This window comes from Aegilops tauschii, chromosome 2 (assembly GCF_002575655.3).
Source record: "Aegilops tauschii subsp. strangulata cultivar AL8/78 chromosome 2, Aet v6.0, whole genome shotgun sequence".
NCBI classification, from domain to species: Eukaryota; Viridiplantae; Streptophyta; class Magnoliopsida; order Poales; family Poaceae; genus Aegilops; species Aegilops tauschii.
In genome coordinates this window covers 273175498-273186587 of record NC_053036.3, presented here as the reverse complement: position 1 = coordinate 273186587, position 11090 = coordinate 273175498, and the positions used below count along the sequence as shown (strand labels likewise).

The following is an 11090-nucleotide window of genomic DNA, read 5'->3' as shown; positions in this document are numbered from 1 at the left end:
TGCTTCAGGTAGGCTCCGCTGATCCGGAATCCCTGGGGGAAACCTTCTACCCCTTCTTCCTGTACAGCGTTTTCGCTGGGCTTGTCCCCCTTTCTCCAATTTCTTCTACGCCATCCTCAACCATTACCAGATCCACGCCCTTCATCTTCATCCCAACTCCATCCTCCTCCTGTCGATCTTCGCCTTCTACTACGAGGCATTTGTGGGGGTGGCGCCCTCCATTGCGCTATTCCGCCATTTGTTCTACCTCCGGATGGGCAGCGGCCACTCCGGGTGCATCTGCTTCGTCTCGTCTCATGGTAGCAACGCGATCTCGAGGGCCGGGAAGAAGGTGGAGGACTCCCGGCACAAGTGGATCTTTATGGATGCCAAGCGCTCCCATGCTCGGCTGGAGCTGCCGACCGCGTTGCCGACGAAGCTGGACCGGTGGGCTCACGAGAAGCTCACCGATGCCCGGGCGGAGCTGCTGCTGGAGAAGATGACCGCTGACCTGAAGGCGGAGAAGCTAACAGGGGCTATGCTCGTCAGGGAGTACCTGACGCAGCGCCTGGCCCCGCTCCAGGCGCACTCGCGCCCTCTGTGGAGCTTCAAGGGTGTAGAAGATGACCTCCGGCTGTGCCAGGGCGACCTGTCCGATGAGGAGCTGAGCAAGTCCGTGCACACCTTGCTCGAGAAGGATCCAGGCAGCCTCCCTGAAGCCTATCTCCCGTTGTACTGCCGCGATAATGGAGAGAAGGTAGTCGCCGCCATGCCCATCTTCAACAAGCAGGGGCTCGTGCCGCTGAAGCCCTCACGTCCCCCTAGCTCCCCGGTGATGGTGTCCTCCGCCGAGCACTCCGAGGAGGAGGAGAAGGGGGGCTCGGAGGCGACCTTGGAGGGGGTGGGGGAGACCTCTCCCCAGCAGCAGTGCGATCTCCTCCGTGTCCTCTCCGACGACGCCGATGCTGGTGAGTACCTGCTCGAGGGGTCGCCGCGCTCCACCGGGGTTGCCACAAGGTCCAGAGGCACCCCTCTAAAGAGGCTGAAGCAGGGGACCCTGAAGAAGGGCGCGACGACGTCACTTCCCCGAAGCGACGCCTAACGGTGTCCTGGACTAGGGGGTACTCGTCACGTCGTCTCTCGACCTGTGCGTCGGGCCGAGGACCCCCCATGGCGGTTTACTAATGGGCCACTTCGGGCAGCCCATGCGATATAAGGAAGACGCCACAAGACTTGGTGCCTAAGCCAAGGATTCTCCTAAAACCCTAGGCCTCCGGTGTATTATATAAACTGAGGCCAGACTAGTCAATAGATAATCTCATATTCATTAGAACAATCTCGTGGTAGATGTATGTACTCTGTACCATCCCCAATATGAATACAATCAAAAGCAGGATATAGGGTATTATCTCTTCGAGAGAGCCCGAACCTGGGTAAAGTCCTGTGTCCGTGTTACCATCGCTCCAAGACGCCTGGCTTAGGACCCCTACTACGAGATACGCCAGATATAGAACCGACATTGGTGTTTTTATTGAGAGCCTGCTAAGGTGTCGTCGTGGCGCAATGGGATCCTCAACTGATGCCAAATCAGGTGTTTTTGTTTTCGGTTATAATTGTGTCGCATAGGTTAGATTCTTTATGAACTACTGTTGCTGCCCGTTTGTAAATTTATTCGCAGATTCGGGGATGTTCAACACGTCGGCAGGGGAAGCCAACCGATCCGAATTATCTACGGCTTCCTGACCGACTGCAGTAGATATTGCTCGGAAGCAGTCTGGTTTGCTGCCGCCAAGAAAAGGCGCGTCGACCACAAAGTCGACCTTCCCATGGAAGTTCAAGCGTCGGCTACAAAATCTGACACGAACGTCCAGTCTGTCACTAGATAAAAGCGGCTGAAGCTGCGTAGGTCTTCGGATTTGACTACCTATTGATCATTTGCGAGAAGTACTAGTACTTGTTGGGATCAATGATCAACAAAGGGCAGCGGCCATCCAGGGAGATTTCCTTCTTTTGTCCTTTTCCTTCTATATGCTAGTATTTCCTTTTTTAACTCTACGCATAGGCAGCCGCTATTGTCCTCTTATAGTAGTCTTTGCTACTTCCATACACGGAAGTGCTAATGCAGTCAACGATTAGTTTTGCAGCACGGTCTCCAAGATTTATCTCTACTACCTAAAAGAAACATAAGGATCCGTCTCCCCTCTTACGTTCTCCACTTCGTCCGACCTCCCCCTCCCGCACGTCCTTCCCTCCTTCCGCACTTGCCATGATTTTTAGCCCCAATTAATGGCATTTACTTCCTCCCAAAAAATAGGGATGGGGATTCTCCTTTCCAGATCGGAGGCTCGGAGCAGCCGATCCCCTCGTCCACGCCCCGTTTTCCTTCCCGCGCCGCCGCACTGATCTGCATCCGTACTCATCCTTCGCCGCCACTCGCCTCGGACCCCTCTCTCTCTCTCGTCCAACCTCCATCCTCACTTTTCCTGCCATGAGCCGCGAGCTCCCTGGTCCTGTCGCAACGGCAGATGACAGACAACGTCTCGGAACGTCCTGCTCGAGCACGGCAATGACGGCCTAGAAGCAGCCGTGCGACGAGGGCGGCCTCGAGCAAGCGGTTTGCAGAGGCGCTGGCGTGTGCGGCGCGTTTCTTGTACTTCCATGTTGGTGGTGGCTTTGGTCACGTGAAGGTATTTTGTCCATCGATGGTGTATGTGCTCTGTTTATCTGTAAAACTACAACCCAGCATCAGCATTCTTGGACGTCGGCCCATGTTCCACTTGATCTATGTGCCACTGTGCAGAAAGTCTGAGCCCAAGAAAACTCTACTGCTGCTTCACTGCTTCTGCTAATTAGTCGTATAAAAAAGAGTCCTGAGCATACAAGTATCCTTTTATTATGTTTATAGTAGATTGCTACCAGTTTTACTTCTCTTTTCTGAACATATTGTTGCGTGTGTGTGTTTACAATATGCTATCATAGGATATTTTATTGTTCCAGTCACATTCATATTATAGTTCATTCTTAGCAAATAGTAGTGTCTACTTAATTAATCAGTACTAAGATCTGGTGGCTTTTTTGGTAGTTTAATAAGTATCTTGCACGTCTTATAAGGACTCTTTAGGAAATCCTAAATTTTTATTTTCTCCTTAGTTGATGTGTGTTGTGTCTGGTTAAAATTGTATGACTAATAGCTTTCTTTTCTGTTTTCTCTTCAATTACAGCTTGTGGACACATAGGTCCTGAAAAAGGCAGTCTTGCTGTCTATTGTTGTTTTACAGTTTGTCTAATTCACATCTAGATGTTTTCTGAGGATGTCACATCTAAGCTCCCACAAATAATGTAGCAACAAGGAACAAAAAAAAGCTGAGACAAAAAATAAATAAACCACAAGCATAGTGGACATCAGGTTAGATGTGACACAACTATGTCACATATAGATGTGTCCTAGACAGACCCGTTGTTTTAACTGTGTAAATTGGATGGTTAATGAGTAATAAAAATAATAATAAGTATATAATTGTGCATGTTGTCATCTTCAAATTGAATTTTGTACTCCGTTACTTTACTTATCTTGACATTTAGCATAGTTCACACTGCGTGTTTCAATTTCTATAGCTAATTTATAGAGTCCAAAGAAAGAAGAAAAGTTCTACTTATAGAACATCCAAATCGGGAAGCTGCCGGGAAGAATGCTCATTCTGCTAGGAGCATATGTACAATAATAGCAGACCATTATCTGCAGATGATATCCAAAAAGCAGAGATGTGTGCCATGTTTATGCGGGAGAAGTATGGCAAGGTTGACACAAGTAAAGTTTGTGATAAACCTGAGACGACACAAAATAAAAAATCATCCTTCTTCATGAACTCAAATGTGCCTCATGTGCCCAGAAGTTCCCTCGCATCAACTGCTAGAAACAACCTGTTGGCCCAAGCCAATCAACTTCTATAAAGAATGTTGTACCTCTGCCTGATAATCCAGAAATCATGGTCAGTCCAAAGCTAAACAAAGCTCCCAGAGAGCCCCCCATAGAGAAATTGGATTCCAAGTGGATTCGTTGACACATAGCACAAGGTATACCTTTGCTTTGTGCTTCCTCACTTGCCCAATTTCTTAGAATGTTGGATCTTTTCGAGTTCAATAAACTTCTTTGGACAACAAGAACCAGTGAACTTGTAGTTAATGGAGTGTTTGGCGACTTAAGAACTTGAGACAACACCCCAAATTTTGTGAATTGCGTAAACCATAGCTTATATCAAGTTTGATCTCCAAAATAAATAGATGCAGTATAGTATATGAATGGTTATATAGTATATGTAAGATAGCTGACAACTATTGGATTATGGTAATAACTATAGGATTAGCCAAGTAGAAGCTCAAGTGGGCTGGTTATTTGACTAGGTTTTCTTATACACATCTGCAGGTTGCAGAACAACCATGCCTAAGATCATGTGTTGCCGCAATTAACAGGATGTTGAGCATTCTTTATATTTTCTTATTATTTTGTGCGGATGTAGGTCATGGAAGGACGTCTCATGAGAGCAGAGTTTTGGCTCCCACATCCCGGGCTCATCTAAATGCGTTTAAAATATCAAACAAATTCAAAACAGTTATGGTGAAAGATGCTTAGGCGCATGATATTCGTGCAAATTTTGGTGACATTTGGAAATTCGAGGAGCTCGTGGCAAAAAAAAATCCGGTTTGAGAGAAACATCTCAGAAACAGTACAGATTTATCTTTTTTGCCGCGCACGTTTCGAATTTCCAATTATCACCAAAAATTGCACGAACATCACGCACATGCGCATCTCGCTTGCAATTTTTTGGGTTGGATTTTTTGATTTATTTTTGTATTTTTTGCGATTTTACTTCACCGGGCTCATCTGAACCCGGGCTCCGAAGTGGATTATTGTTTTCTGGTTCTCTTTCTACTTCCCCCTTTATTATTCCCCTATGTTGCTCTCTAACGGTCTATTCTGTTTTTTTTTGTGTTGTAGGAAGCGCATCAACCTTCGCTATGATTTTGTTGCCGCTGGCTGCAATCTAATTTTACAACCAGTTCATGCAAGTTATCATTTGCCCTTACTTCATAGAGACATTACAAAGTATCCATTGAATCCAATGTTTTTCCATTTTTTGTGTTACAATAGCTTTTCCATTGCGGATATTGCGGTGCTCGTCGAAGCATATCATTTTTCTTTGTTATTTCATTGTACAATTATTTTCTTTAATCTGGGGTCACCGATCCAGCTTTATTCAAGATCCCCCAGATCCAACTTCTCGTTTGATTATTATAGTTCATATCCAAGGAATTCATGTTTATTTTAGATCACGTTATTTATCATGTCAATAGTACCAATTCCCTTATTAGTGCATTTGATTAGTAGTGTTGGGCTACTTCCAAGAGGGTGTGTTTGGAGATGTCAATGAAAAGGAAGGAACGGGGCGTATAGTGGTCCCAGTAGATGAATGGAGCCTGTCCTATGCTAGAAAATAGGATGGCATTTGCTTGATGCATTCACATGACTATATGTACCCTGTGGAAACAAACAGTCTGCAATACTTTTCAGGTGCACATTGGTCATAGTAGAGGTGGAAGTTAAATGTAATACCCATGAAGTTGAATTATGACCTTGATTATCATTTCTTAATACTCCATATTTTGTATCCCGTTGCAACGCACGGGCATTCACCTAGTAGCTGATAAAAACTAGCTATTCAACTAGTAATACTACTTCACGTTCTTGGTACTAGTCGGTACTGGTACAACACAAGTCGGCTTCTTTTATTCGCTTCGGTCTGCTACGGTCACCGTCGGCAAACAGGTTTTATTTATCTTGGCTATTCGTTTAGCATGTAAAATTATTACACACAGAATATTTTCTGTTGGTTGGTACTTTATTTTTGCAGAGATATTCTACCGACGTTCGTGCGTGACGTCGATCCGGCTAGCCTCTCGCTATTACATCGGCCAGCCGACCTGTGTCGACATCGACCTCGGCGCCCAGGCCTCATCTTTTTAATAATTTACTTTATATATTTTGATTATGCAAAGAATTTATTATCACTATTATTATTGTTTGATATTAGATGTAATAGCACCGGCAGTCCTGAAACTTGTCCAGGATGTGATGATCTAGTCCAAAACTTGCAAAAGCAAACTATTGCATCCCACAACTTGTACCCAATGTGCAAATTTGGTCCTAGCCAATCAGACGACGACAAGTAGAGCCTAGTTAGCAGAGCCGGTCAGCGCAGCACATTTTGCAATTACCCCCCCTGGACTTAGCACTAATGAATTCGAGGATCCCAGGTTCTCGGTGTGGCAGAGCAGCAGCCGCTCCTTCTCCTCCTCGGGGAGGACGTAGGCGACGCAGCCGTTGTCCGGCACGTACCCCACCATCCTGATCTGCGAAACCAGCCGGCTCATCTCGCCGTATATCTCCGGCGTTTCCGGGTACGGCGGCGACCCGCCGTCGACCTCGAAGACGTGGACGCTCCGCCCGACCTGCGTCCAGCTCCACCCCGGCCTGGCGTCCACCCCTCTCGCCTTCATGGCGTACTTGAGGCTCTCCGCCTCGTTGAACATCTGGTGCTTGAAGAGGTGCCTCGCCGCGGACTCCGCGAGGTCCAGGTTGCCGTAGATGGCGCAGCCGGTGAGGAGCGCGCCCCAGGAGCTCGCTCCGGGGTCGGCCGGCGACCGCTCGATGAAGGCCATCGCCTCGTCAGGTACCCGCACCGAGCCAGCAGGTCGACCATGCAAGCGTGGTGCTCGGCCGTCGGCGCCACGCCGTACTTGGCCTCCATGTTGTCGAAGTACTCCCAGGCTTCGGTGACCAGGCCCATGGATCGGCATGCGGTGAGCACCGCCGTGAATGTTACGCCGTCCGGCTTCAGCCCCGACCTCCACATGTCGTGGAACAGCGCCGCCGCCTCGTGTGCCTGCCCGTGCACGGCCAGCCCGGTGAGCATCGCGTTGCAGCACCGCAGCGGAGGCCGGGCTCGACGCGGCCACCCGCTTGCTGCGCCCCGTGCTCAGTGGTGCGTGCTGTTCACTTTGAGTAGAGTAGACTAGTCGTTGCGCACCGAGCTAGCGTGGATGATCTGACATTTGTGCGCCGGCCCGGTCGCCATTATCCCGTGCAGGCGTGTTCAGCATGCCGCTGCTGGCGCACTACAAGGTCGACCCCAAGCGCAACCGGCTGCTCATGGTGGCCTGCAACACCGAGGACATGCTCCTCCCGCGCGCCAACTTCACTTTCTACGGTCGGCAGCACCCCCTTGTCCATCCATATGCCCATTAAAATCAAATCACTGATGGTACGTATGCAGAGTTCGACGCCGGCTTCAGGCTGGTGCAGAAGATGGAGTTCGTGCTGCCAGCGCACCTCATGATCCACGACTGGGCCTTCACCGACTCCCACTACGTCGTCCTCGGCAACAAGATCAGGCTCGACATCCCGGGGTCGATGCTGGCCATGACGCGCACGCACCCCATGATCGCGGCGCTCGCGCTGGACCCGGGCAGGCGGACCACGCCGGTCTACCTGCTGCCGCGCTCCACGGAGGCCGTGGCCAGCGGCCGCGACTGGACCGTGCCCGTCGAGGCGCCGTCGCAGATGTGGTCGCTGCACGTCGGCAACACCTTCGAGGAGGACAACGGCCGGGGCGGCCTCGACCTGCACCTGCACATGTCGGGCTGCTCCTACGATTGGTTCCATTTCCACAAGATGTTTGGTAACGTCGTTGACATGGCACCAAACATTCAGTTGATCTTCGTTTGCGCGATGATGATCCAGTGACTGACCGACATATCCGTGCTCCGATGATGCAATTCTCACAGGTTACAACTGGAAGAACAAGAAGCTGGAGCCTTCCTTCATGAACGCAGTGAAGACCAAGGAAATGCTGCCTCTTGTTCTTACGTGAATAATTGTGTAGTGCGGGTTCATTAGTGCTAAGTCTAGGGGGGTAATTGCAAAATGTGCTGCGCTGACCGGCTCTGCTGACTAGGCTCCACTTGTCGTCGTCTGATTGGCTAGGACCAAATTTGCACATTGGATGCAAGTTGTGGGATGCAATAGTTTGCTTTTGCAAGTTTTGGACTAGATCATCACATCCTGGACAAGTTCCAGGACTGCTGGTGCTATTACCTCTTGATATTATTTTTGGGCACACACTATGTTGTGTGTACAGGGTTTTAACAGGACACGCCGTCACCTCGGCCACCTCAGCGTGCCGAAGTCGTCGTCCTGCTCGTATTGCCAAGTAGTGTCACCACCTTGGCACACAACCCTATGTAGGAATCGCCTCACCATGGCCTCGTTGAGCTGACAACCATGGCTGGCGCCAGCACCACCACATTTGTCGTTGGACCGTGCGAACATCATCATCTGGAGAATTTCAATCTATACGGACATGGGTTCCATTATGTCGGATCCGAATTAGGCTGCGACCACTACAACCTTTTGGTTTCGCATGTGGTCTCGGGACGGCCGCGATGCCGTAGACCTTTTTCCATCTTTGCAGGGAATCAATCAAAGCTCCTGCTAATTCCTCTCCACGTGGACCATCAGGAAAGTCAATTAAATTATTACTTTTTAGACTTGTTTTATTAAGGGGTTGTTTGGTTCAGGGACTTTTTAGTCCCAGAGACTAGAAAAAGTCCCTAAAAAGTCCCTAGAAACCAAACGGGAGGGACTTTTTTTACAGGGACTAGAAAAGTCCTAGGACTTCTGAATCAAACACCCCCTAATTCACCAACTGATACGTACTACTTTTAGTCCCAGTACAAGCACAAATTTCAAGATTTAATAGATAAATACTCCACCTTGCTTTGTTCACGTGAGGACTAAACCTAATACTTTGACTCTTGCTATTTTTCATCAATTGCTATTGCAACTCCTTCGTGGAGGTCAACTCGGCAAGCAGGTCTAATTTTATACCTTGAGCTGCTGCCCATCGTCCCTTGATCGATTAGCATCACCCGAGGAAAATTGCTGCTAGGATCCGAGGCAGTACGCACACGTCCCAAGGCCTAGGGTTGCTATTGTCCTAGTCACAGGGCGGTGCATGCACCCGCATGGAACTGCCCATGAAGTTTTTTCTCGCCCATTTAAGGTGTCCTGACGTGTTACTGATCACCACGTCCGACCTGGCAAAACAGCCTAATCAGCTAAGTATTTTTTCTTTTCAAAGGAAACACGACGGAGTTGTATTTCTAGCTTGATTCCTTTTCTTTTCTAATATTATTACTCCATGTTAAGCACGTTTCTTGAGATTTGACCGGTGAACAGTGCATCATGGACGAGCTATACTAATCCACATGGAGGCACCACGTCATCTAGCTTTTATCTTTGTGGTGCTTAGTGTGCAGCTTGGCCAGTTTCATGTTAATGATCCAACTTCGTCCACATCGCCCCATGGTTTGGACGATGTCGCGCCGCGTTGCAAGTTCTGACTCATGTTGACGATCCAACTTCAGCGCATTGACCATATTTTCTTCTATAACTTACCTTGCGTAAACTTAATTATGCAATTTTTTCAAATATTATTATTATTTCTTGCTTGCCTTATTTTATATGTGCAGGTATAGTCTACTTCGACTGTGTCACACAGTCACCTCGGCGTGCCGATGTCGTCGTCCCGCCTCCGCCGACAAAGATGTGTGGTCTCCATGGCGCGGTACGCTTCATCAAACTGACATCCTCATCGCTGACCTGTTTTCGACATGTCGGCTGACGTGGGGGGTCCGGCGTCATACTGCCGGCCTGCTCCGTCGCCTCGGTTGGACTGGGGGTTCCACCTCGCCACATTGGCCGTGCTATATCGCCACATCGGAGTGCCGAGCTCTTCGCTCCGCCACCTCGAGACCGGCTTGGGGGCTGGGACCTCGTCCCGCCATAAGCTCGAACCGTGCATCGACACCGAGCACATTAACCAGCTAAGTCGCTTCCATGCTCAGTTTTTTTAATTCTTGTTCGGTTCGACCAAACATTATATTGGTGTTAAAAACTTAGTTTGTCAACAAAAAGTTGTTTGTGAAAAACAACCCATGTTAACTGGGGGCTCTTAACTTCATATGAGCTGTTTTATAATAAGTGTTCTTCTTCTAAGTCATTGCAAAGTCTTTTTCTACCACTCCTTTCTCGACTCGAGTGTATGGTCAATCGCTAGATGGCCTAGTTTCTCTCTCAAAGCCGCTCGACTTTAGTTCGCTAAACTGGCCTAACGAGCAGTACTCCGCCTTCGGGATAGGAGGTTGCAGGCGTAGGCTGACCCACTTGAAGTCTTGAGATCGGATGTGTCATATTAATGCACGACAGAAGCACAAAAATTTTAAGACCAATTTCGGATTAGCACCAAAAACTTGATTTAGTTCGGACGTAAAGTTTTTACTGAAGTTTTTGGTTTTCCAAGCTTATGGCACTTTTAACTTATTTGTGTGTTTCCAGCATTAGTCTTGCAGTACAACGCCTGACACTTTTAAAGCTTCGGTAATATCAAACGCGGAGCTGCGACTAGAGTCGAACCCGCGAAAAGCCTAGGTACTCCGAGGAGTCCTCGGCAAAACGTTCTCGGATATTGCTTTATATGCATCGGTTATGAGTTGTGTCTTCGGTCAATAGTTGGGTTGCCCGGCTCCTGTGCTTGCCTCCTATGTTTCGCTTTGTTCGGCTAGGTGTGCAAAGGGAGAACCACTGCGACTGTGCTTCCAGCCTGCATGGTTAAGCGCCTCAGTGGAGAAAGCCGAAAACTGACTATCACAATAAGCGTAAACTGGTCAGCGATTCGATGACGGTGTTAAACTATAAGACCGATGGAGATCACCCCGTGTTAAACGATGGGCCGTTCATAACATTGGCCGAAGTGTTAACGGCTTAACCTCGGCTGACGCCGAACACTAACCGGTGGCTAGTAGCTGGCCTCCCAACTTTGAGCTCCTATGACTAAGTGAAAGTTATAAAGCCTGCATATCCGATTGCCTTGTTTCCGCGAACACAACCGCCTCCGGGCACCGAGACGTCAGCTAAGGGTTGTCTTGTGTAACGCCCACGATGCGGCTATATCTCCCACGTGTCGAGGCACGACTTAGAGGCATAACCGCATAGT

At 48.7% G+C, this 11090-nt stretch overlaps 1 protein-coding gene across 1 annotated transcript; it reads left to right on the top strand.

Moving 5' to 3' along the window:
* The first annotated feature begins 6654 nt into the window (after positions 1 to 6654).
* On the top strand, positions 6655 to 8161 carry LOC120974537 (carotenoid cleavage dioxygenase 7, chloroplastic-like). The gene is made up of 4 exons (XM_045232998.2): positions 6655 to 7019; positions 7125 to 7244; positions 7311 to 7715; positions 7822 to 8161. Exons 2-4 carry the CDS (start codon positions 7136 to 7138, stop codon positions 7905 to 7907), a joined length of 600 nt encoding a protein of 199 aa, XP_045088933.1. The 5' UTR covers positions 6655 to 7019; positions 7125 to 7135; the 3' UTR covers positions 7908 to 8161.
* Positions 8162 to 11090: the final 2929 nt, after the last annotated feature.